We start from the raw sequence: 27,427 nt of genomic DNA, 5'->3' as shown, positions 1-27,427 counted from the left end.
ATCCAAAATCTAAGCACTTTCAAAGCTTGAAAATTGGCTATAGCCTACATTAAAATTGAAACATTTTCAAAGATTTCCAGCACCCGGCAAATGTGCTTGAGTGCTTATTAAAATTATTTTAATAAGAATAAGAATAAAATAAGAATAAAATCTTGATATTGATAAGCTTTAACTACATTATATGAGTATTAAATTTGTTAGAAAATCGATAGGACCTGGAGCTGTAAATATTTAATTCAATATTTTACACAATCGGTTATGAACTATAGCCTAAAAATATAAACATACAGTCATCCATCGTACATGCCTACAACCAATGACTATTTTTCTATGCTTGTTTAACATAGCCTACACAAAACCTTTCTTAAGTTTTAAAGTTTTCTCTCTCACCCTGGTGCGTATGAACTTTTTGCAACCTGTCCTGAAGTGACTGCCGACGAGAAAAAGAAAGCTAGCGCGAGTGGAGAAATTAAATTATTTATTCCATCAACTAACACATTAACTAGAATAAACTAAAATAAACTTTGTCAAATATAATACTGCCATATCTGTGACAAAACTATATTTTAAATATTCTCCACGTAGACACGGTCTTGCGCAACAGTCGGGCAATGATTTAATTCAAGTTTGTCTGGAAACACTAACTTTAGGAGCCTGCTAAACATAGGCCCATTATAGCTGATTATGTTTATTATCAATTCTATATTATTCAGAGTATAAAAGCACTATGTTAGCATGCAACATTGTTACCGAATTGAGTTTTGAACATTCGAACGTGCGTTAACCTTTAACAACACACATGCCATAATACGAATTAAATATAACAAGGTGATATCTATTTAAGTTTGATTAATTGTGCAACCTTACCATTCAGATGTCTCAGAGGTTAAAGTTTATTGGTTTACACACCCAACAGATATCCACAAATAGGTCTTTGGTCAAGTTTTGAAAGCATTTATCTGATTTTCATAATGTGTCAACTGTCAATTTCAGAGCAGTCACGTCCGTAACGAAGACAAGTCACGTCCGTAACGATAGTTTTTCCTCATTAATGCAAAAATGAAAAACTAAAAAAAATTAATTATATATGTCCCATGCAGAGCCAACCCTTATCCTTTTGACTGTTATATATTTTTTTGGCTTCTGCATTTTCATTCACAGAATTTTCACAAAGTATGTCAACTCACAAAACTCATGTCTTTTTTTTGTCACGTCCGTAACGCATTCATTTTGCCGTCATTTTAAATATAAAACACCTGCATAGACTGATATTTTTTTGATGCCTGAACTCCATGGTTAAGGGGTAAGAAAAATATAAACATATATTTCAATATACTGTTAACATATACCTTCTCTGAGAATATACGTTTCATTTTTTTACTGCAAATGTCACGTCCATAACGCTGGAATCAGCCATATATATATTTACTCCATGTCAACAGTTAGTTTATTTGTCAGCTGATGACATGTGCTGAAGCGTGTGGTGAACCAGTAACCGCTCCGCATTTGTAGCTTTGCTTTGGACTGGAGTTGAAGTTGGCCATGGAATGTAAATGTTTCCTGTCTTATTGTGCTATTAATCTGCACAACGACAACTCATTCAGAGTGCTTAAACTCCGCCCACACACTTACTCTCCTCCACTTGTCAGAGCCACGCCCACATTGCATCCTCCAATCAACAGCAAGCCCCGCCTTACACCTTTTATTGTTTTGTTTATGTGGGGTTAGTTCACTTTAAACACACACACACACACACACACACACAGCCTGTCTGAAATATTAAGGTCATTTAAAGTGACAGATGCCTCATGCTTTAATGAAAAAACAAGGCACACTCAGCACATGCTATAGATTGTTTGTTATTTTAGTGTTGGGCAGATGTTGTGTTCACTTCTCACATTAGTCTTATTTTGCATAAACACTTAAGGCTCGTTTCCTTCACCTTTGCATAGGAGAGGAGCTTTATTTGTCACCATCATATAAACCAGACCAAAACACACACACACACACACACACACACACACATATATATATATATATATACACAACCTGACAAAAGTCGTGTCGTCTATCCAAGTTTTAGGAACACTAAATAATATCTGGACTTCTTGTTGATGATTTGGTGTCAGAAGTGTCTCTATGAAAGGTGAAGGCCTCTGGATTTTGCTTTATTTGAGCTCATGATCATGTCTTGATGTTGACTGATTTGATGAGGACAGTGCGTTCTGACTCTGCTCAGACTAAAGTGTCATCACTGAACAGAAATAATGTCCAGTATAGAATATAAAGTCCTGCTGCAGTGGAGACAGAATGAAGATTGTGTCTGACTCCATCATGAGCTTGGAGGACTGCATCCACACATCTCTGACATGACTCACATCACTGATTAATAAAGTCATCTGGAATGAAGAAGAAAGCTTCAGCAGGATCCCAGAGTTCATCAAGAGTCTGTGTGTTCATCTGCAATGCCTCCTCCTTCATCAACTCAATAATGTTCATGTCTGGTGACTGGGCTGGCCAATCCTTGAGCACTCTTTGCTTTCAGGAGCTTTGATGTGGAGGCTGAAGTATGAGAAGGAGCACTATCCTGCTGGAGAATTGTCCCTCTCCTGTGGTTTGTAATGTAATGGGCAGCACAGATGTCTTGATACCTCAGGCTGATGATGTTGCAGATCTCTCGCACGTCCCCATACTGAATGAACCCCAAACCATGATTTCTCCTTCACCAAACTTGACTGATTTCTGTGAGAATCTTGGTCCATGCTGGTTCCAGTAGGTCTTCTGCAGTATTGGTGATGATTGATGCAGATCATCAGATGATTCAGCAGAGAAATCCACCATCTGACACTTTTACACATCATCAACTAGAAGACCAGTTATTATCTGCTGCTCTGACAACTGGGATTCATGTCAAGACTTTTGTCAGGTAGTGTGTGTATATATTTATATAATTTGAACAATTTTAAAGTTATTTTTATTCAAATAGCATGTTCTTGGGTCAGAAATGACACCGGTTTCTCCCAAAAGACAATAAGACAATGTACAAGAGGCATTATTTTGGGGGGGAAAAATCTTAGAATCCTTGTAAACTTCACAAACAACTGCAAAGAAAAGAAAAGCAAAACATGCTTTAAGATTTGCTCAGTGGTTTTTGGAAAAGGAATTGTATCCTTTAATCTCAGTCTATAAATGAAGGTAAAATCTGATCATAATTAAAAAAAAAAGATTACTGTCCTGTAAAAAAACAATGACGTTGGAAACAACCCAAACTCTTCTAGAGCAAATAAATGTGAGAGATACTGAACACTTATCTGAACATGTGTTTCTGGGAAAACTGAGTGTGTAGTTTTAGTATAAAAGGCAGCGTCAGTCTGTGAAGAGACTCAGCAAACAGGTTTTAAAAGGCTCATTTTGCTGATTTATTTATTTTTATGCAGGACTGAAGTGTTGAGCTGGACTGATTCTTGTTTTTGTTTTTTATTCTGTGGTTAACAACAGTTAAAGAGTTGGTTTGTCCAGCAGGAGGCGCTCACATTTACCATGCGTTCACTGTATTTACAGATAAAGTGTCTGAGATGCAGATAAAGCGACTAGTACAGTGATGTGAAAACCTTTACATCTGTAGATTAAAATACATCATGATAAAATACAGCCTACTCATTTATTATTACTGTTTTTGCTGTAAATATTATTGGTATTATCATAATTATTACTATTAATATTAGCCTTTTTATTTACGACAGTTATAGGGTCAGTATTATCAGCCCCTTTAAGAAATAGGTTTTCACAATTGGCTACAGAACAAATCAGTGACTGTTTACATGATATCAGTAATCAAATTATTTGCTTTCATCTAACTAAGACAATAATAAGATTAAGGCGTTTACAAGGTCTGGATATGGAGAAAAAAGACTAAAGCCATTCACTGTTAAGCCTGAGGGTTGTAAAACCTGAGTTTGCAGATAACAACATTTGGCACACTTTTTAACTACTAGATATTAATAATAACAATTCCTTACATTTATCTAGCACTCTTCTGGGCACTCAAAGCGCTTTACACAATGGGGGGAATCTGCTCATCCACCACCAGTGTGCAGCATCCACCTGGATGACTCAACAGCAGCCATTTTTGCGTTAGATTTCATTCATTCATTCATTGATTTTTTTTCCGGCTAAGTCTCTTTATTAATCTGGGGTCGTCACAGTGGAATGAACCGCCAACTTATCCAGCACATGTTTTATGCAGCGGATGCCCTTCCAGCTGCAACCCACCACTGGGAAACACCCACACACACCCATTTACACACATACACTTTGGACAATTTAGCCTACCCAATTCACAAACAACATATCTTTAGACGCCAACGCAAACCCACGCCAACACAGGGAGAACATACAAAGACAGTAACGCCAACTGACCCAGCCAAGACTCGAACTAGTGACCTTCTTGCTGTGAAGCAAACGTGCTACTCACTGCACCACTGTGCGGCCCCAAATGAAGAAATCCCTTAAGCTTACAGCACCTGGTATTCCCAGGCGGTCTCCCATCCAAGTAGTAACCAGCCCCAACCCTGCTTAACTTGCCCAGGGTGGTATGGTTATAAGCTGGTTTATTAGTTTTGATTAGAGCTCATTTCAAATGTATTAAATCTGTTTATATAACACTTGCAGTAACGCTGCCTATACTATTTGGTGGGTGCATCTAAATTGTGGTTGATGCAGCTACATTTTTTAAGTTAGGAGCAATGTCAAGCAAAAAGGGTTCATTTTGAGCATTGCTGTTACGACGGGGAGTAACACATACAACTGGAGGTAAGATCCAAATGCAGGTTTATTCAAAGTCAGGCAAGCGATGGTCAACACCGGTGCAAACAGGTATATGGAGACAGTCCAGAATCACAGTCGAATACAGGCTAGAGATCAGAAAGGCAGGCAAAGACAAAGAGGCTAACGGTCAGTACACAAGATAACAAGACTGGGAAACCGCGTTGTAATGCTACTTAACAGTGAACAAGACTCGGCAATGTGAATGAGTGTGTGTGCTGCTTAAATACTGTGTGTAATCAGTCTTGAAGCAGGATCAGCTGTGGGAGTCTAATCAGTGAAGACTTGGAGCAGGTGTGTGTGTGTGTGGCATGACTGAATTTGTAGTCCATTTACTGGCAGAGTTGTAGTTCCATGAGTGAGTGTTTACCAGCGACATCTGGTGGTTTGTTCGCTGGTGAACATGACAATTGCACTGTGTTTTCATGTCTCCATTGGAATCAAGAACAGACTAAAATTCATAGAAGTGTAGTGTACTTTAAACTATCTTTACAGACAGAAGGGATGCAAGTTTTGCCATAAAATCTCATTTTAGAAATTTTGAACCCCATAGCAAAGACAAAAACTAGATATTAGAAATTAGTTGTTAAAGTGCACCTGGTTTCCCCCTTTTTTAAGATGTAATATTAATATTCTGGTTGTTCCCGTTTAGGTTCAGTTCAACACACAGTTCAGATGTTTTTATTATCATGTGTTAAAAGTGTCATGTTGGGGGGGTGTACACAGCTCGCTGTTTTAGGGGTGTGTTGCTTCCCGCCCAAAGTAACAAGGGGGCGGAGCTCTGTGTATGGCATCAGACAGGCAGATAAAGAGCATTCATTTTTATGATCAATTTTGTCTTAAATGAGCATAAAAAGTTAGGAAAGCAGTTGAATGCTTTCATTATAATGTTAGATGTGTGCATTTTTAAAGTGAAACCTGTCATTTAATGTAATGAAACGAATCTAAATAAATCATTCATTGTCTGCTCTTTAATCAGAACGTGTGAGTCATACAGTGAAGAAACGGCTAATGAGATTTGATAACTTGATTCTATTTCTTTATGATAGCTAATTTTAATAAGCTGAGCTGTTTGACAATTTATTGGCTGCTAATGTACACTATTTATTATTTACTTTTGTAAATAATAATGATAAAACATATTACTGACCATTTAACTGTTTATTTACAATGAATCATTTTACTGCTCCAAATGAACATATTAAGTCATTTGGGGATTTTTTTTGGGGGGGGAGGGGGTCTCTGTCACCAACTTGGTCCCAGTCATTCCCCTCGCTGGCCAGCAGAGGCCGCCATCTCCGGACTTCTAAGCATTACATCATCCACTTACACTGATCGTGCACACCTGTTTCCCAATCCAGTTAATGACCCACGTACCCTTTATAAGCAGCACTCAAACCTTCAGTCAGTGCGAAGTCTTGTTCAGCCCCGGCCAGCATTACTGAGCGGTTTATCCTGCCTGATCTCCTGTGTATTACTCCAGCCCGTCTCTGACTCTGCTTTGCCTTCTGCCTGCCCACGACTCAAGCCTAATACACGGACTCTGATACTCTCTGCCTGCCCACGACTCAAGCCTGATACACGGACTCTGAATCACGCCGCCTGCCTCTGACCCATGCCTGGTAAATCACTCTGTGTCTGTCAGCCGCCAGCCTTGAGACCTTTACTACTACTACTACTGTTGTTGTGTGTTCGCACCTTTGTGCGTATTGAATGTTTGAGTGAGAGTGTGATTAATAAATACTGCATAATGGATCCCTCCGTGTCAGTCTCCTCGTTACAGTCTCTTATGATGGTGGGCATATCCCTTATTTTTACATCCCAATGCTTTTGCCTTATCATCATACCTGTCAACCCTCCCGTTTTTCCAGAGATTCTCCCGTATTTTACAGTTCTATCCTGCTATCATCCCGTAAGGGTATTTTCCTGTTTTTCTCCTGTATTTTCAGTCTTTCTCTGAAGGGTGGCAAATAAGTCGAGTCTCCCTATACGCAACCCATACGCCGAACCACCAGGGGCTGCCTATTGCTCTTAAATGTGAGTCTGTTCTGTGCTTTCGCTTTGTTTTGGCATGAAAACACTTTGAAATAAATATAAAAACGGCACAATTCTCATTTTCATTACAGATGCCGTCTCCCCTTCATATGCAATCCTCAACAGTCATATAGCAGTGCGTGACTGTCAGCTGAGGTGCTCCATAGTGTTAAATAGACGCTGTTTCCCAAACTGATTCTGTACAAGTGTTTTGAAGCAGAGCAAGTCTGGGCTTTGGGTGCATGTTTAAACACACATACACATAATTATTAATAATACCATTAAGAGATGTCGATCCTGGTGGTGTTTTTTTTTTTTCAAACACAACTAATTTCATCCTAAATGAGCATAAACAGTTCATTATAATGTTAGATGTGTGCATTTTTTGAGTGACTCCTGTTATTTAATGTGATCAAACGAAATAAATCAATCATTCGTTGCTCTTTAATCAGAATCTGTATGTTATACAGTGAAGAAACGGCTGATGAGATCTGATTCTATTTCATTATAATAGCTATTCATTTTAATAAGCTGAACTGTTTGCTAATTTATTGGCTGCTTATGTATACTATTTATTTTTACTTTCGTAAATAATAATAAAACATAACACTGACCGTTTAACTGTTTATCTACAATGAAACAGCTCCAAATGAGCATAATTAGTAATTTGGGGATTTTTTAAAAGGGGGTCGGGGGAATCCCTTATTATGATGGGTATATCCCTTATTTTCACATGCCAATGTTGACAGGTATCATGCTTAAGACTTTGTGGTTAGATCTGTAAAATAGAGCACAAAAGCAGAAACCACAAGACTCTGTTATTTCTTCAAGCAGGACTAGTTATTGGTAACTCGTTAGTCATTAAGAGTCTGATTAGTGTAGTTTAACAGCAGCACATCACCATAAATAAACTCACAACAGTCCTCACACAATCAAAGCTACTCAGAGAACCAAGCAGGGCTGGCTTGACGGATCCTGAAGTGGAGACGTTTTGCTCTGAAACGTTTCAAAACACCCAGGTCATGTGACTAAAGCAATTTAAAGGATACTACACAAACATTCAGAGAGCTGGCGAATCACCCCCTTCAAATGGTTTCACCCGATTGAATGGGCGTTATATGTGGTTATCAGATGATAGATATGGGCCAGTAGGGGCCTTCTGCGCCGGCTCAGAAGGCTGTTATCATCCATCCACATGGTTTATAACTGTTTATAGAAAATTCCAACACTCTGAAAACTCTAATTAATAATCTGATAGGTGTTTTGAGCTGAAACATTACAGACATATTCTGGAGAAACAAAAGACTGATCTTAATTCTGGAAAAGTGTTCAGATAGGGGCTCTTTAAACAATATTAACAATATTTGATATATTATTATATATCGTTATTATATATTGTTATTGTCTGCTGAAATGTTTCCACTTTGTCTAGTTTTCGTGTGTATGTTGAGCATACTGTCCTGCTGTTGAGCTCATCATGTAAATCCCTCCTCGAATACCCGAAATTCTCAGTAAACACTCTTGATGCGCATCATTAGCAGAGCAAATTTTTTACACCCCGAAGTTGCTGCTGTTTCAGCCTGAAGACGCTGCTGATTTAAATATGCAAATGAGCGTGGGTGTGTTTTCACCCCTCTGCCTGGGCATATTCCTGCTCATCTTCAGAAACGTGAGTTATTATGAGCGTCTGTACACGAGCCAAGATGGAGAAAGCCCTCATTTACTGCTGCCTGATTGCAGGTCAGTACACTCAGCAAATGATCGTTGCTGCTTGTTTAAATGAATTATTTACAATGAAATTAATCAATCCAATTCCTCAGGTTTTTTTTTGGGGGGGGGGGTGCTTAATTGTTTTATGTCCAACCTGCTTAAATTTGTAAAACCTGTCCAGGTAACTTAATCGGTTTGTGTTGGGGCAGCATGAGTGGATAGTGCAGAGCTCTAGTATCTGTATCACTCCTGTAAGTGTATTTATAGATATCAAACTTTTTAGTGTGCTGCATTTTTAAATTATATTTTAAACTTTTATTTATTTATTTTATTTAATTACGTTTTTTTTTTATTATTATTTTAAGTGCTGGGCAAAGATTATTTGCAATTAAAAGCATCCAAAATAAAAGTTGGTCTTGACATAATATATGTGTGTGTGCGTGTGTGTGTGTGTGTGTGTGTGCGTGTGTGTAAGTGTGTGTGTGTGTGTGCGTGTGTGTGTGTGTGTGTGTGTCTGTGTGTGTGTGTGTGTGTGTGTGTGTGTGTGTGTGTGTGTGTTTGTGTTTGTGTGTGTGTGCGTCTGTGTGTGTGTGTGTGTGTGTATGTGTGTGTGTGTTTGTGTTTGTTTGTGTGTGTGTGTATGTGTGTGTGTGTGTGTATATTTATTATCTATATATGTAATACACACATATAGTGCAGGAAAAAGTATTGAACACATATAAATAACATCTCTAAAGAAGCTGTTGGACTACAATTAAACCAGGTTTTGGTAAAAGCCCAAACATAAAACTATAACAAAACAAAAAATAAATAAGTAATATAGTTAATATATGTATATGCATAACTAATAATTGTCATGTTTAATAAGAATGAAATGACAGAAGGAGAAACACTGAACTCAGTGTGTTTAATACTTTATATAAAAGTCTTTTAAGGACGCCTCTCATATGGAGAATGAAGCCTCCTGCATTGCTCAGGTGTGAGTTTCTCACTGACTTCAACAGAGTGTCCATATCTTGATGCTTCTGTGGGTCTCGTCTATTAAATCTGAGCTTTTTTCTGTATTCTCTATTGGATTCGGGTCAGGTGATTGGCTGGGCCATTCTGCAGCTTGATTTTCTTTCTCTGAAAGCATCTAAGAGTCTCCTTGGCTGTGTTTTGGATCATTGATTAGCTGAAATGGGTTCATCTTCATCCTCTGCTAATGTAGATGTCGGACTAAGGCAGCTGATATTCATTTACAATGAGGAAGGGCAGAGGGATGCTAAAGAACTACTGAGAGATTTCAGCTGCTGTCTGGGCTTTCACTGCTGAAATACACCTCCTTTTCTTCATGTGTTCAATACTTTTTCCTTGTGTCATTTCACTTTATTGCACAGAACTTCATTTGTAAACTATTAGATTTGTTTTATTGTGCAAATATGGATTTCTTTCGTTGCTATCAACATCTGGTGAAAATTTCAAGTCGACAGCACCTTTAGAAATATGTTTTCTGAGAAAAATGCTGACGTGTTCAATACTTATTTCCCTCGCTTTATATAAAAACTGAAGTAGAAAACATGTTGTCACATAGACATTTCAATATGTACAGTTGAAGTCAGAATTATTCGCCCCCATTTGAATTGTTTTTCTTTTTTAAATATTTCCCAAATGATGTTGAACAGATTCAGGAAATGTTCACAGTATGTCTGATAATATTTTTTCTTCTGGAGAAATACTTATTTGTTTTATTTCGGCTAGAATAAAAGAAGTTATTGATTCTTTAAAACCCATTTTAAGGTCAAATTTATTAGCTCTTTTAATGATTTTTTTCGATTGTCTACAGAACAAACCAGAACAAGCCTACAGAACAAACCAAATAATTTAGCCCCGCTAATAATTCTGACTTCAACTGTATATAATTTGTATCATACACATATATATTATATATCTAAGTATACATTAACATTTCTCATATATATGGATTATGTGTTTATATATACACACAATAAAACTACACACATATAGTATAAATATAAAGTAAAACAAAAAGCATTTATTTCGGATGTGATTAATCCAGTTATTTTTGTGTATTATCTTTTGTTAGATGTAATTTTGTTTAAACCTTTTTTAAATATATATTTTTGGGTTATCCACGTTCTTTAGCTGGAGTGCGTTTCCCAAACAACGACATAACTCATGACTGAACTGGTATGATGCATCATTTGGGAATGAACGATGTAGTGAAGAGTGTTTCCCAAAACCCCTAGTTTCTCTGTCACAGATCTATCGCTTGAGCCACGTTAGTTATAGAGTAAAACGCCCATCATGATGCTCTAAACGGGTGGAGGAACTACTTCTTTAGAGAAAATGGCCATCATATTTTGTATAAAATTATATTGATTTACATAAAGACGCGTTAAAAAAAAACAATCCAATGTTAGATTTGGTAAAAACACGCACTATAGGGCAAATGTTTCCTTTTCAAATATTATTGAGAACATTACATATTTCATGCTAAAACCACCTAGCTAACACATATTCTGATCTCATATATAAACCATATTGCTGTTAATGGTTGTAATTTACAGTTGGCTATTTATTAAGAAAAGTAATAATAATACTTATCATTATTCTATTAATCTTAAGAAAGATTTCCCAGAGATGGGTTGCGGCTGGAAAGGCATCCGCTGCGTAAAAAACTTGCTGGATAAGTTGGCGGTTCATTCCGCTGTGGCGTCCCCGGATTAATAAAGGGACTAAGCCGACAAAAAATGAATGAATGAATGAATAATATTAAGTAAGAATTAAGTAGAACTTGCAACCTTTGGCTAACGATGGTTTTAGGAAACACCCCTGGCTGATTTTCTAACACTCTACCCTCTTAATAAATGTGTACGATCATCTCAGCATGGCCTTCTGAAATTCATCTGTGATCCAGGGGGGTTTCTCCCATTTTTAAAAGCATTTTAGTCCAGGATTGCTTTTAATTACTTTGTTAAAATAGTTGGGTTAAAAATACCCCAACATATAACCCAACTAGCACCTTCCTAACTATGGGTTATTTTAACCCAATGCATTGGGTTATATTGATTAAATGTTATTACTTCCATTCTCTTATTACTGTTTCTACTATTACTAGTACCACTATTAATTTTGTAATTATGATTGTGTAAATAAATAACATACAGTATAGAAAAAGATTGAAAATGCTTTATTTCTATTACATTTGAAGTTCCAGACACTTTTGTTAAAATAAATCAAGAATCACAAACAATGAAGAAACAGAACAAAGTCTAGACCAGGGGTCAGCAAACTTGTTCCTGGAGGGCCGGTGTCCTGCAGATTTTAGCTCCAACCCTAATCAAACACACCTGAACAAGCTAATCAAGCTCTTACTAGGTATACTTGAAACACCCAGGCAGGTGTGTTGAGGCAAGTTGGAGCTAAACCCTGCAGAGACACGGGCTCTCCAGGACCGAGATGGGTGACCCCTGCTCTACACTCTTAATCATTATGTACGATCTTCTCAGCAAGGTCTTCTAAAACTCATCTGTGAGCCAGGATTGTTTTCACCCATTTTTAAAAACATTTTAGTCTAGGATTGCTTTCAGTTAGTCTCTGTTTTGGCATCTCTTTTACCAAACTTTGATGACTTCTGCTGCTGAGAAACACAGTGAAAAGGGTCATTACAGTTAATTTTAAAGGAGTAATAAACCGTGAGTCTCATATAATTAGACTGGTGTGACGTAAGCAGCAAATAAAGCTGGTAATGTGTGTATCTCTGCATTTCTCCAGCAGCAGGTCTCGTGTCAGTGGTGGACTCTGCTGAGTATGTTCTGGTGGATACGTATAAAAGCTGGACTGAAGCTGCAGATTACTGTGGACAGAAGTACATTGATCTGGCCAGCGCTCAGACTGCTGGAGACTGGAGCCGCTTCACTGAGTTATCAGCTGCTTACTCTCAGCCTGAGGCTTGGGTTGGCCTCTATGATGATGTGGACAGCTGGAGATGGTCCTATCAGGAGGAAGCTCTCACATTCACAGCGTGGGAATCTAACCAGCCCAATAATTATGGAGCAAATGAAGACTGTGTCATGATGCGTCCAAATGGATACTGGAGAGATAAGAAGTGCAATCTCATATGTCCGTTTGTTTGTGAAAGCAGTAAGTGTTGATTACTCCTACTGACTAACTGTGGATTGAGCTGATGTAGAAACCTAATATTCCTAGTTAATACTTCAGTCAAATTTTCAGTCATTGGTTCAGTTTCCTTCAGCTTAGTCCATTTCAATTCAACATCTAGCCAGTGTCCAAGGACGTTATTTTGACATCTGACGCCCTCAAATTATGTTGATATTTGGTTGATTTAAGGTTGTGTTGGAAAGTGACCAAAATTCAGACGTCATAATGGTAACGTCCACACAATGTCAAGGTGTAACATGATTAGACATTGATATTTGGTTGATTTTAGGTTGATTTTAGGTTGGACATTGATGTCGGCCTGACGTCAGTGGTGGTTCTAGACCAGAGTAACTTTAACATACATCACAAACTACTTCAACAGTCACTCAAAGTTTTTTTTTTCATGCATCACTCTGCAGTCTTCATAAACAAGATCATTAAATAACTTCAATTCAAAATAATCTTCCTTGTTCATTTAGTTGACAATACACTTTGTGCTTTAGGGTAACACATTTCTAACATTAAAGTACATCAAGGCACATTTCTGCAATTGTAAACTTTAACAGATGCAGTTGAAGTCTTTTTTTTAAGTGATCTTTAACAAACCAAAGAAATTTTCAGAATTTCCTATAAAACCAAAAATAATTATTCTGAAATCATAATAAGGCTAATTTCTTAAAGTTTATTGATTGAATAAAAGCAGTTTTTAATTTAAAAAAACAGTTTCAAAGTCAGTATTATCAGCCTCCTTAAGAAATATTTACTGTATATTTGTCATTGTCTACACAATTACCCAGTTATGCAATAACTTGACTAATTATTCCAACTTTCCTAGTTAACACAGTCTTTAAATTGCACTTTAATCTGAATCAAATACTATAGAATACCCATAGGGACTTTAATCTGAATACAACTATCCTGCAAAATAACTAGTAAAATATTATGCACTGACTGTCACTATGGGAAAGACAAAAAAATAATCATAGAAATGGGTTAAACTGTTATGTTTAAAAACGTGTTGTAAATAAATCAAAAGTGTTTGAAGACTCATGCTTTATGTCACGACTGAAAACACGAATGAAGACAAAACTAAACAAGTTGAATATTACCTCATTCATCAAGGCACATTTCTGCACCTGTAAACTTTAACAGATGTTGTTGAAGTAATCTTTTTGCCCTTCCGTTAATTTAAAATAACGTTTCCGACGTGATCTTTAACAAAACAAGTAGATTTTCACAGTGTTTCCTGTAAAACTAAAATAATTCTTCTTGAGTCATAATAAAGCTTATTTCTTATAGTTTATTTCTTGAATAAAGAATAAAGTAAAAAAAAATGTTTAAGGTCAGTATTATTAGCTTCCTTTAGAAATATTTACTGTATATTTTTAGATTGTCCACACAACAAACCAGTTATACAATAACTTGACTTCCAACTTTCCAAGTTAACACAAGTCTTTAAATTACACTTTAATCCGAATCAAAGACTATAGAATGTCTATAGGGACTTTAATCTGAATACAGCACTGTAAAAATGCAGGGTTCTACACAACTCATTCATTCAGGGAGAACATGCAAACTCCACACAGAAACGCCAACTGAGCCGAGGCTCGAACCAGCGACTTTCTTGCTGTGAGGCAACAGCACTACCTACTGCGCCACTGCGTCGCCATCTTTAAAATGACAAGTAAAAGATTATGCACTGACTGTCACCATGCGAAAGACAAAAAAGTAGTTATTAGAAATGAGTTAAACTATTATGTTTATAAATGTGTTGGAATCAATCAAAAGTGTTTGAAGACTCGTGCTTTGTCATGACTGAAAACACAAATGACGGAAGGCAAAACTAAACGAGTTGAATAATACTTCTACATTAGCGTGACTGAAAACTATATTTGACTCGTGTTACATTTGTTCTCCGGTACTTTGCTGACTGTTTGTAAAATTAAGACTGCAATTCTGAACGTAAAACTGAGCCAAGGCTCGAACCAGCGACTTTATTGCTGTGAGGCAACAGCACTACCTACTGCGCCACTGCGTCGCCATCTTCAAAATGACTAGTAAAATATTATGCACTCACTGTCACCTCCTTTTTAAAATCGTACATTTTCGTACGACTGAACTCGTACAAATTAGCCACTAAACTGACACTAAAATACTTACGTTTCCTAAGCACATAAGTTTTGAAAATGCACATAAAAAATGTGTGTGTGTGTGTAACTGAGTAGGATAAACTTTTTATTCAATATATATGTCTGCTTGTCTGTTGCAATGTTTACTATATTTTATGTCCAGTAGTTGTGTAATAAACTGGATAAAGTACATCCAGAGGGTTGTTTTTTCAGAATGAAGGCTTCAGTCTTCTAGATATGTGCTGCGCTTCACGTCTGACTGCTGAAAAACCTCTCAGGCTTTATTCTGAGAGAACAACCTGCCGGATCTACTTTATCTCTAACAAATAATATACTGGAATGTCAAGATGGACCAATCAGAGTCAAGTCCTCCAGAGAGATGTTTAATAAAGGTAAAGTGTAATTTCCATATGAGGTTAATCAGTCGTTTGTGTGGTGTGTTGCAGCAGGAAAGCCAGTACTGGTTAACAATACACAGCTGACCTGGAGAAATGCCCAGAGATACTGCAGAGAACACTACATTGACCTGTTCACAGTGCGCAGCGAGGAGGAGAACCAGCTTTTACACAACATGAGCGAGATGTACACCTGCACCTGGATCGGCCTGTTCCGAGACAGCTGGAAGTGGTCCGATCACAGCGCAGATCCGGTATCTCTACGATGGGCTACAGGACAACCCGACAATGCTCTCGGCAACGAAAACTGTGCTGTTGTAGATAAGAATGGGCTTCTTGCTGATAAGCCATGCTCTGAACCGTTCCGCTTCATCTGCAGTAGTAAGTTTACCTCTGGAACTACCAGAGTTCTGCTAGAAACACTATAGAGGTCATTTAGAGCCTAAAAACTGGATGTTTTGGGTTAAGTCAATAGCTATGTTTCCATCCACCTATTATATGTGCATTATCAACGCAATCTTACGTCAATTTGTAACTTTTTGATTTAGTGGCTAATTCGTATGAATTCGTACGATCTAATTTGTATAACTTAGTATGATTTGCTCATCACCCAATGACGGTTGGGGTTAGGGGTGGGGTTAGGTGCCACGCCTCCTTTTTAAAATCGTACATTTTCATACGAATGAACTCACGAATTCATACGAATTAGCCACTAATCTGACAAAACGTAAAATACTTGCGTTTCCTTGTGAGATCAGGCTGGCATTTTGGATATGCGCATAAAAAAAATGGTTGATGGAAACACCATGACGCACATAAGTTTTGAACAAGCACATAAAAATGTATGCGAAAAACTGAGTAGGATCAACTTTTTATTCGATATATATGGTAATTTAGAGCCTAAAGACAGGATGTTTGTGGGTAATACGGCTTATAAATGTGTAGTATACGTTATATTAATTTCATGCAATCTTTAATATTGTGAATGCAGTAAATACCAGAATATATTGGGATACACTCTAAAAAACGTTGAGGTATTTATCTAACCAAGGGATTGAGTTAAACATATTTAGTGCTTTGTTGAGTTATTTTTAACCTTTATTAGGTTATTTATATAATAACTGTCACCATTGCAGGTTTACGCATCCTTCAGAGTGTCTGTTTTGTCATGTGGGTTTGTTTTGTTTTGGTCGTCCTGTATTTGTTATGGAGGTTCACGTGTTATGACGGTACTCAGCTCTTTTGATTAGCTCGCCAGCTGTGATTCATTACCATATCTATATCTGGGCAACGCTTCTATGAGCTGGTGCCCACTCGAATAGCCAGATCTACTAACTCATCCAGAGTCTTAGGAAGGTCCAGTGTATAAAAACATGTCCCACTGCACCTCAGTGTTCCAGCCGCATTTAGCAGCCAAGGTCCGGAACTGGATTGAGTACTCCGCCATGCTCCGATTCCCCTGACGGAGCTCTGCGAGGATACGGGCGTCCTCTATCCCGGAAGCGGGGAAGTTCTTAAGTTCTTAAATCTTGCCTTCCTCCACCGACTTGTTAATCTGGAGAGTCCCACTTATCCCGGTCCTTCTTTTCCAAATGTTCCCTGTATATAACGTTCCCAGTATTACTCTTTTTTGTTTTATCCGGAAAGGTGGCTCTGTGGAGGACTACAGCCTGGAAACAAAAACTGCCTTGCTGTTCCACTTCTGGAGCTGTTTTAAAGGAACTTAAGAAAGTTTTTGATCGGGCCGCTTTCAGTAGAGAGGCTGCCCGAATCCTTGCAGAGCTCCATCAGGGGAATCGGAGCGTGGCGGACCTTGGTTAGTGAATGCGACTGGAACACTGAGGCGCAGTGGGACATGTTCCTGCATGGATTATCAGACCATCTTCAGGACAAAATTTATACACTGGACCTTCCTAAGACTCTGGATGAGTTAGTAGATCTGGCTATTCGAGTGGGCACCAGCTCATAGAAGCGTTGCCCAGATATAGATATGGTAATGAATCACAGCTGGCGAGCTAATCAAAAGAGCTGAGCACCGATATAACACATGACCTACCATAGCAAATACACGTGGACGACCAAAACAAAACAAACCCACATGACAAAACAGATGCACAAACCTGCAATCGTGACAATAACTCAACCAGTTGGGATACAATTTTGAATTTCAACATCAACTGATTTAACGAACACAGAACAGCTGTATTAATATGCGTACGTAATGTTATTTCGCGTTATAAAGTTTGTTTAAGCTCTAATGCAAAAATACTTTTTTCTATTTTTTTAAATCAATTTACCTCTCCGTGTTGTGTGTTTATATCCGTTTCTCCAGCGCTTTCTCTACCTCCCGTGTTTATCTCTGCGCTTTTTTTATGTTTTGGAGGAAATGATACACATATTTGGGATATCCGGTCGGATTCTCACCTTTAGGATCCAGCGGAGACATTTGTTTATTTACACAGCCATTATTATTTAATTATAAAATTAATAGTAGAAATAGTAATAGTAAAATTAATACCAGAATGGAAAAAATGACATTTAATCAAAGTAACTCAAATGCACTGGGATAAAGTAACCCATAGGAAGGTGCTATAACTAGGGATGTAACGGTATTGTAAATACCGTCATACCGCAATAGCAATTTTTTTCGATATTACCGTAGGCGCATGACTCGATAAAACTATAGGTCTTCTGAGAAAATTTGCTCAGGCGAATGAAGCGAACGGGAGGTAGCGGAAACTACAATTCCCATCAGCCCATGCGTGGCCGTCATCCTTTGTGGTCTGTTGTCACTACAGATCCAGTAATGCAGAAATAGAGTGTGCTGCTAGTAGCGGGGATGAAAAAGAGCTGGAAATGATCGAACCTAAAGCGGGTGTTGTCGCGCGTTCTGAACGCGTACTGTAAAGCGGGGAAGGGGGGTTGAGCGCGCATACTCAAGAGCGGTGTTGTCACGCGACTACTGAAGGGCGGGACGGAGCGTGTGTCGCATCGCGGGGGCACTTTTGATCATTTTGGAAGGGCATTTTCTATCCAAGACTAAAAAGGGCATGTGCACTGCACTGGTTGAGCCCTATGTGTGCACGTGCCTGCAAGTTGGGGAATACGACTAATAACAGTCATGGGGACTGCAGAAACACAGCACACTGTTCAGATTGATGCAGACATTGACTTGTACCGCAGAGACCTCGATCTCACTCATGGCTTGTCCTCTCAAGTGGGGGAAAGACAATGCACAACGTTACCCACTGCTGTCAACCTGGGCCAAGTCATATCTCTGTCCCAGAAACCTCAGTCCCAAATGAGAGGGTTTTTTTCTGTTGCAGGGGACATTGTAAATGCCCAGAGATACCAGCTTTTACCAGATTATAGTTATATGATCATTTTCCTTAAAACCCATCTCTATCTAAGTGAGTGAGTGATTAAATGTTGAATGTGATGAGTTTTCAACAATACTAAATTGAAACTTTATTTTTTTTACATGGTTTAATATTTTTTTGTTATTAAAATTGAAGTTCCTGTTTCAAAGCTTACAGATAGATGACTAATTTGTATGTCATTGACACTTTTGGCACTTTTTTTGAGTATTTTCATAAGTTTTGTTTTTTCCTGTAAATGATTCAATAAATACCGTACCGTGACATTCATACCGAGGTATTACCGTACCATAAAATTCTGATACTGTTACATCCCTAATAATAACCTATAGTTGGGTTATATGTAGGGGTATTATTAACACAACTATTTTACCAGAGTATTACGTCTGTTTCACCAAGCAAATCAGGTATTCTTTGATATTACTGTGAGGCGGCATGGTGGCTCAGTGGTTAGCGCTGTCACCGCACAGTAAAAACATTGTTGGTTTGAGTCCCGACTGGGCCAGTTGGCATTTCTGTGTGGAGTTTGTATGTTCTTCCCGTCTGTGGGTGTGTGTGTGATTCTGTGCGGAGTTTGCATGTTTCCTTCCTTGTGTGTGGGTGTGTGTGTGACTGTGTGTGGAGTTTGCATGTTCTTCCCGTGTGCGGTTGTGTGTGTGATTCTGTGTGGAGTTTGCATGTTTCCTTCCGTGTGTGGGTGTGTGTGTGTGATTATGTGATGAGTTTGCATGTTCTCCTCGTGTTGGCGTGGGTTTCCTCTGGGTGCTCTGGTTTCCCCCACAGTCCAAACACATGTGCTATAGGGGAATTGAGGAACTAAACTGGCCGTTGTGTATGAGTGTGTGTGTGTGTGAATGAGTGTGTATGGGTGTTTCCCGGCACTAGAATAATGCTGTGTTGTACTCTAACATTCACTGCGCGCTGAGTTTACACACCATGATCACTTCTGCTGTGGAGAAACATGGAGATGTGGAGAGGGTATTTATGTGTGTGTTGTGTTTTTCTGCTGTGTTTCTCTCAGTTCGGTCGAGGCAGAATGTGCTGCGGCTGGAGCTGAAGGCTGAGGATGATGTGAATGTTGAGCTGATGATGGCCGCTTTGTTGGAGGAGGTCAGTGTGAATGTTAAAGAGCTTTCATCACTCTCTACTTTTATATCTGACTTTAGTCTTCCTGCAGATTGAGCAGAATCTCGGAGAGTCGATGAAGAGCGCCAATGTGAAGCTGACATGGAGAAAACAGGCCAATGGGAAAGTCTTCCAGACAAATTAAAGAGCATTACTAATTTATACGATTATTAGAACTAACAGATTACCTGACAGAAACCTTCTCCTTAATGCCACATCACCGTCTCACTATACTCAAGACTCTAATCCTGCTCTCCTGATTGTGATGTGAAAGTGAGATGTGCTGCTGGTCATACACATTTACAGGCTTCATTACAAAAAGATCACACTTTTAGCGTAATGCCTTCATAAAGCATGATGACAGACATTCAATGCTTAATTTTAAAATCTCAGTAAAAGCTTTGAATATACAGTTGAAGTCGGAATTATTCGCTCCCTGTTTATTTTCCCCAATTTCAGGGAAATTGAGATTTCTCCAACACATTTCTGATCATAATAGTGTTAATAACTCATCTCTAATAACTGATTTATTTTCTCTTTGTCATGATGACAGTAAATAATATTAGACTAGATATTCTTCAAGACACTTCAATACAGCTTAAAGTGACATTTAAAGGCTTCACTAGGGTAATTAGGGTAACTAGGCAGGTTAGGGGAATTAGGCAAGTCATTGTATAACGATGGTTTGTTCTGTAGACTGTCAGAAACAAAATATAACTAATAATATTGTCCTTAAAATGGTGTTTAAAAAAATAAAAAACTGCTTTTATTCTAGCTGAAATAAAACAAATAAGACCTTCTCTAGAAGAAAAAATATTATCAGACATACTGTGAACATTTCCTGAATCTGTTCAACATCATTTGGGAAATATTTAAAAAAATAGAAAAAAATTAAAAGGGGCGAATAATTCTGACAACAACTGAATTTATTATGTGACAAAATGATGCCTTATTTAAGAATGGATTGATTATACAACCATATATGGATGTTTTTCCAAATTGTTAGTTTATTAAAAGGGCATGGTAATTATAGTTTATTATTTCCTATTTCTAGGTGACAGGGTGGCGCAGTAGGTAGTGCTGTCGCCTCACAGCAAGAACCATAAACATCTCCATTTTTAGTATATAAACATACTTTTAAGTGCACTATTAAACGTAACATTAGTAAAGTTAGTATTCCTTTTAAGTAGTAAACTAAGTCCGCTTTTTAGTGGTTTTCAAATAGTACACTTATAAGTAATGAAGTATACCTTATTACTTCAACATTACTTAAGTAAACTTAATGTAAACGTCTTCTCCACCTTTTTACAACCCAGGCTGATTGTGGAAACGTAGCCCTGCGGACGTTTCTGGAGGCCGCGAAATATGTCCCAGGAGGTACGTATTTGTGCAGTTTTTGTATTCGCGAAGCCGCGAGAGGCCGCTGTGCACGCTTTTTCGTGTCTCGAACGCCTCTAGGGAGTGCGCGCCGTTCGCGTCCGCACTGTTCTCGCGCAAAAAGCTGCCGGAGGCCACTGTCGAGCGACCGTCTGTCCCAAGCAACGATTTACAAAAGTCGTCCAGAAATAAAAAAAAAAAAAAAGCAAAAGCACCTCGTCCGATTTTGACCGCGTTTGGGTTTCGCCACATTCTCGCCCTGTCGTAAACTCGTTCGCTTTTATTTTTTAGGATTCTGTTTTTCATCTTACCTGATTTCTGGAACCGCTCTTCTCCAGACTCGAACCCGGTCATCGTTGCCGCGGCTGGCTCCTCCTCCTCCTGGCCTCCGCTCCGCCGCTGAACACTACAAGCTAAGCGGAGGAACAGCCCTCCACAAGGAGGTGAGCCATCAGCCGGCGAGCGCGAAGAAGAGGAGCGGCATCACACCACCCCGCAGCATTCGCTCGAAAAAAACAAAATGCGATCATACGTGCCTCCGCCCACGTAAATCGCAGTCTCCAGAAACATCCGCGGGGATACGTTTCCAGAATGAGCCTGGGTTGCATTTTTAGCATATACATGTAAACAATTAGTACACACTGCTAGTAGATTTTGTATATGAAGTACACCTAAACAAATACGTCAACATTACTTAGGTATACGTCATAAAATAAGCGTAATGTTTGTAAGCATCTTTGACCACTTATTAGAATACAAATGTAAATTTTTAAGTGTACTACAAAGTGTGAACGTATTGAACTGAGTACTGCTATTCAAGTATCTGCTTGACAAAAAAAAGTAGTAAACTAAAGTAGTTTAAGTGGTATTCAAATAGTACACTTACTACTAGTGCATATGTTTAGTATACTTACTACATGAAGTATACCTAAATACATTACTTAAGTATACTTCATACAACAAGTATGTGTGTGCGCACAGGGAGAGTGCAACCTGTTGACTACGTGTTAGCGAATGTGAAATATGTTATTAGTGTGTGTTTTGTTGTACGTTTCAGACACACACATCCGTCTTGTACACTAGATGAGAAGGCAGAGCATGTTGTTCAGATCAGCTGGCAAATCACTGAGCTAAACCCTTCTCTAAACCCAACCAATAGTGTTTTCAGAAGCAAACGCAAAGGGAAAGTGCACTGCGAACAGGTAGTTTCGACTAAGCCGAAAAGAAAATCAAATGAATGAATTTCCTATTTCTATTGAAAATTTTTGTGTTCTTAGAACTGATTTGCTTTGGTATCATTTGTCTTGATTTTAAAATGTTTCTTGTCTGTCAGCTAAACAAGAAGTGAATAAACACGAAGAACATTTAAGGTGAAGTGAATCGCGCTCAAAGACAAAGCAGTCAGAACAACAGGGCAATACACAAACTGTTGGCCACGAGTAATGTCTTAATATTAACCGTATAATCAAACATAAAACAGTAGCTTGGCCTATTTTAAAATACTTGTGCTGTTAATGAAATAATCATCCATCGTTCCAGTGCAGTTTCATTTTGATTCTTTAATCAGGTCAGCTAAAAAACAGCATGAACTACAATAACAATGATCACCGCAGGTGTAATTGAGTGTTGAATGTCACTGAGACGAGTTTGGATACTGCTTTACGTGACATTTATTGCCACACTGAAAGCTGAAGCACATAGGCTGCATCCGAAACCGCATACTTCTATACTATATAGTATGCTAAAATCAGTATGCAAGGCGAGTAGTATGTCCAGATTCATAGAATTAGAAAAACAGTAGGCGAGAACTACCCGGATGACTTACTACTTCCGGCGAGATTCTGGAGTGCGCATCCCATGCACGCTGCGCTATCACATGATGCCCCGCGAGCGAATTCATGAATGGGAGTAAAGCGACGCAACTGATGCGGGCAGGTCACGTGACCATGACAAAATGGCGGATGTAGTACGTCCGAATTCCATTCATACTTTTCACATTCATACTGTATAGAGCGTACTTTTCTAACGACCGAGTAGTACGTTTAAATTCAAATGCAGTACCTACTGAGTCGTAGGCGGTTTCAGACGCAGCCATAGTCTACCTCAGATCCAGAAAATAAAATAAGTTCACGGTCGAGCTTTATTATCAGTGCGCTACATGTGAGGAACAAAATATTGTGTCTCGCAGGACCACAAATCATTTTACTCGTATTTAATAAGGATGCCGATTTTTGGCCCATGATTTGGATTTGTCCTGATTTCGCATTGAATTTACTGATTAATCTTCTACTCCACTGTAGTTTTTGTCATTGTGTTTTGAGCTTGTGCTTGCTTTTTGCTCTTTAAAACAAGCAAAACAATCTTAATGCAAAGCAGAAACAAGATTATTTAGCATGTTTTAAGAAAAACTCAACTTAACTTTGACTCATTATTTCTGAAAATAAGACTAGAAAATGTTTCCTGATTTAAGGATTTGTAGATATTTAGACTAAAGACAAGATTTCTAAGTAAGAAAGCATTTTTGCAGCATACTAAATAAATCTCGACTGAAGTGCTAACCCTTCATTGAGTGGCATCCCTGTTATAGGATCTTAAATTGTCACAGCATCTTAAACTGATTAAAGTCCACACTTTTCATGATCTAAAGACAATAACATCATGATTTGCAATGCAAACGGTGTTTTCTCTCCAGATTTGTGCGCACACATTTGATGTGCATCATTAGCTGAGCAAATGTTGATGCTGTAAACCTGCGAATGTTGAAGAATAAAGAAGATTTCAATACACAAATGAACAAGGGTGTGTGTGTGTGTGTGTGTGTGATCATTTTTGGTCAGAACTATATTTTAACACACACAGAGGAGAACAAACACCTCATCTAATCTGAACAATAATGCAGCAAAGATTGATTTTCCTCATTTTGCTCTTTGGTAAGTGTTCATGTGGTTTCTGAATCTCAGCTGCTTTACTGTCTGAATGCTGAATTACTGTGTGTTGACTTCAGAGAGTTACTGTGTTTCCTTGTACTGTCTGTTAATTTGACTCCATTTCTTTTTTCTCTCTCAGATATTCTGTGTATATTCTAATTCATAACATGTATAGTGCAATAATAATAATAATAATAATATATTTTTAAGTATTAACACAGAACATTTTATGAATATTTTGTGTTGTTTTTTTAGCAATTTAATTTCTTAATCATCTGTTCTCGTTATGTTTTTAAGATTTATGTAAAGTATTTTAAGGTATTAGTCACAAGTATAAATTATATATTATATATAAAAATATATTTTGTTTGATGTATGATATGATGATCTTTAATTTTTTATGTTCATTGGAGTTTTGTATTAATCATTTCTATGCATAATTTAAATTACTTCATTGAATAAATAAAAAATAACAATATAAATAACAATAAAAATATATATACATATATAATCTTTTTTTTAAGTAAGTTTTATGTAAAGTATTTTAAAGTTTTTATTATAAACAAAAAAGATTTAGTTTGATGTATAATTTTTAATGTACAATATAACATTCTGCATTTATTAATTTTATTTATTAAACTCTTAGTTTTTAATTAAATATTTAATGCTATTAATTTTTTGCTAAAACCTTTTTTTGTGAGTTTAATTTTTCATAATCCTCTTTTCTGGTTACAGTTTTGAAGTTTTCGTTTGAAACAGTTTTTTTTTTTAAGCTTATTTTATTAATTACATTTCTTAATCATTCGTTCTGATTATGTTTTTCAAATATTCTTTATTAATGAAGCATTTGTATGAATATTTTGTTTCATGTATAATATGTTGGATCACCTAATTTATTCTCCTATTATATATTTAAAAAAACCTTATAATTATCTTTTTTGATGAATTAAATTTCTTAAAAGTTTTCATTATGCACAGATGTTTTACGTTTTAATAATCGATTTTTAGCATTATCTTCTTTATTCTCTTTTCCTTTTTATTATATTTCAAAAACATTGTTAGATGCTTTACTTGTTAGTTTAATATTTTGTGAATTGTTAATTTCTCAATCATCTATTTTGGTAATGTTCTTGAAATTAAATAGATGTCTAGTATTCAAGTATTCTTTATAAGCAGTTTTTTTCATTGTTTTTGTTTGATGCACAATGTGATTTACTGCATTATCTTATTTATTCTCGTTTTTATTATTATATATCTCAAAATAAATTATTAGATCCTTTTTTTTTACTTCTATTTTTTATTTTAATTTTCAATCGTCAGTTCTCGTTATGATTGTTTGTATTTTGAAGCATTCTTTAATACTGAAAATTAACAATAATCGGTCTCATATAATTAGACTGGTGACGTAAGCAGCAACTAAAGCTGGTAATGTGTGTATCTCTGCATTTCTCCAGCAGCAGGTCTCGTGTCAGTGGTGGACTCTGCTGAGTATGTTCTGGTGGATGCGTATAAAAGCTGGTCTGAAGCTGCAGATTACTGTGGACAGAAGTACATTGATCTGGCCAGCGCTCAGACTGCTGGAGACTGGAGCCGCTTCACTGAGTTATCAGCTGCTTACTCTCAGCCTGAGGCTTGGGTCGGCCTCTATGATGACGTGGACAGCTGGAGATGGTCCTATCAGGAGGAAGCTCTCACATTCACAGCGTGGGATTCTGATCAGCCCAATAATCTGAACGGACAGCAGTACTGTGTGAGTCTGCGCGACTCCGGATTCTGGTGGGATGAGGACTGTAACGTCACCTGTGCATTTATCTGCCAGAATCATGGTAGGACTCCTCAACATCACAGTGCTACAGTAGAATAAAACAGAGAGATGATCACAAACTGATCATTGTGGGCACTTGTGATTCATAATTAACCATGCTTACATTAATGTTGTGGATATTTAGTCATTAGTAATGGCGTTATGGACCATTTAAAGAACGTAAACAATAACAAATGCGTTGACACTGCGTAGGTCTGGTCCTAAAAGCATTTCAGGTAGTGCCATTTTTAAATCACAAACCTGTCAAAACAAAATGACTAGCGCATACTTTTAAGTCTTGCTAAAACAGAGCAGAAAACATCCCACATAGCAAAATTTCTCTGGCCCAGCTCTGGCCCACACAATCAGGTTTTGCTTGGCCCACATGCCGCAGTCAATTACGTTACATGACTGGACCAGATCTGGCTTCCAGACAAGGGCCAAACACAGACCATATCTGGGCCAAGTCTCAGCCAAGTTAATAACTCATAACTGGGCCTGAACTGGGCCAGATAGGTTGGTGTGTCACGACTGCAATGAAATTGATAAACCCATGGAGTGATGCGCTTTAGGCACACTATGGGCACGCTTTTTCTCAAAGTGACCTGAATGGTAGAATTTTTTTTCTTTACTCAAAAATGATTTTAGTGTATTTTAAATGTGGGTCAAGACTGGCCAAACTCACATGGCCCACTTATCAAATTTTTAAATCTGGGCCAAATACTATGTTTGTCATCTGGCCCAAATCGTGTGTGCCGCCTTAAAGACGGTGCCACCTCTGCCAAACCCGGGCCATGTTTGGCCCACATGCTGTATGCCAGTGCCGAATGAATGCCTGCTGTGCCAGCTTTATGCCAAACCTGGGCCAGAATTATTTGCTACTAGGGATACTGAAGCTAACAACTGATAATGGTGTGGAATTACCAGACCCGGTAAGTCAGAGGTGTCCACACTCGGTCCTGGAGGGCCGGTGTCCTGAAGAGTTCACCTCCAACCACAATCACACACACCTGAAGCAGCTAACCAAGCTCTTACTAGATATACTAGAAACTTCCGAGCAGGTGTGTTGAGGCAAGTTGGAGCTAAACTCTGCAGGACACCGGCCCTCCAGGACCGAGTTTGGACACCCCTGCCTTAAGTCACATACTGAGGTGACAACTTTTCACCCAGACTATTAAGCGTTTACCTGAAGTGACGTGTCCAGATGTTTATCATTATGTGGTTGATATCGAGTGCGTCTACTTGAGGGAAGCCGTAAAAGCATATCATCTGAATGCCGACGTTTACTTCCTTAGCGGAAAGGTTGGAAATTGTTTATTTAATGTGGACCATGTTTATATTGTGTTCGGTGATGTTGGAGCAAGTTATCTATATTAACTGCGTGTCCTGTGGTGTAAAATGTGACCAATATTTAAATTTAAATAAAAAGATTGGCAAAGAATAAATCAAAAAGGTGAAGTTTATTCATAAACTAATTTCAAGAGGAGCACATGATTAAGATTGAACACGGCTGGTTCTGCATTAGCTATGTATGATCCACCAATCAGGCCATTCCTAACGC

General features: G+C 37.9%; 2 protein-coding genes across 4 annotated transcripts in view; both read left to right on the top strand.

The window, feature by feature from the left end:
* The window catches only part of LOC141375234 (C-type lectin domain family 10 member A-like), a 146,724-nt gene extending 122,797 nt beyond the window's left edge, over positions 1 to 23,927 (top strand). The window contains exons 1-5 of one of the 3 annotated variants that reach the window (XM_073907829.1): positions 8,423 to 8,598; positions 12,349 to 12,714; positions 15,308 to 15,637; positions 19,655 to 19,743; positions 19,811 to 23,927. In XM_073907829.1, the coding sequence (XP_073763930.1) occupies positions 8,538 to 8,598; positions 12,349 to 12,714; positions 15,308 to 15,637; positions 19,655 to 19,743; positions 19,811 to 19,903 (939 nt within the window). In that variant the 5' untranslated portion in view covers positions 8,423 to 8,537 and the 3' untranslated portion in view covers positions 19,904 to 23,927. Of the gene's footprint in view, positions 1 to 8,422; positions 8,599 to 12,345; positions 12,715 to 15,307; positions 15,638 to 19,654; positions 19,744 to 19,810 lie in introns of those variants that run through there. The other 2 variants (XM_073907830.1, XM_073907831.1) reach the window with 2 other exon arrangements.
* The window catches only part of si:cabz01076231.1, a 758,238-nt gene that overhangs the window by 318,773 nt on the left and 412,038 nt on the right, over positions 1 to 27,427 (top strand). The window lies entirely within an intron of this gene.

Source organism: Danio rerio, chromosome 7 (genome assembly GCF_049306965.1).
Source record: "Danio rerio strain Tuebingen ecotype United States chromosome 7, GRCz12tu, whole genome shotgun sequence".
NCBI lineage: Eukaryota > Metazoa > Chordata > Actinopteri > Cypriniformes > Danionidae > Danio > Danio rerio.
The sequence above is the reverse complement of the archived record's forward strand: the minus strand, read 5'-3'. Positions and strand labels throughout refer to the sequence as shown.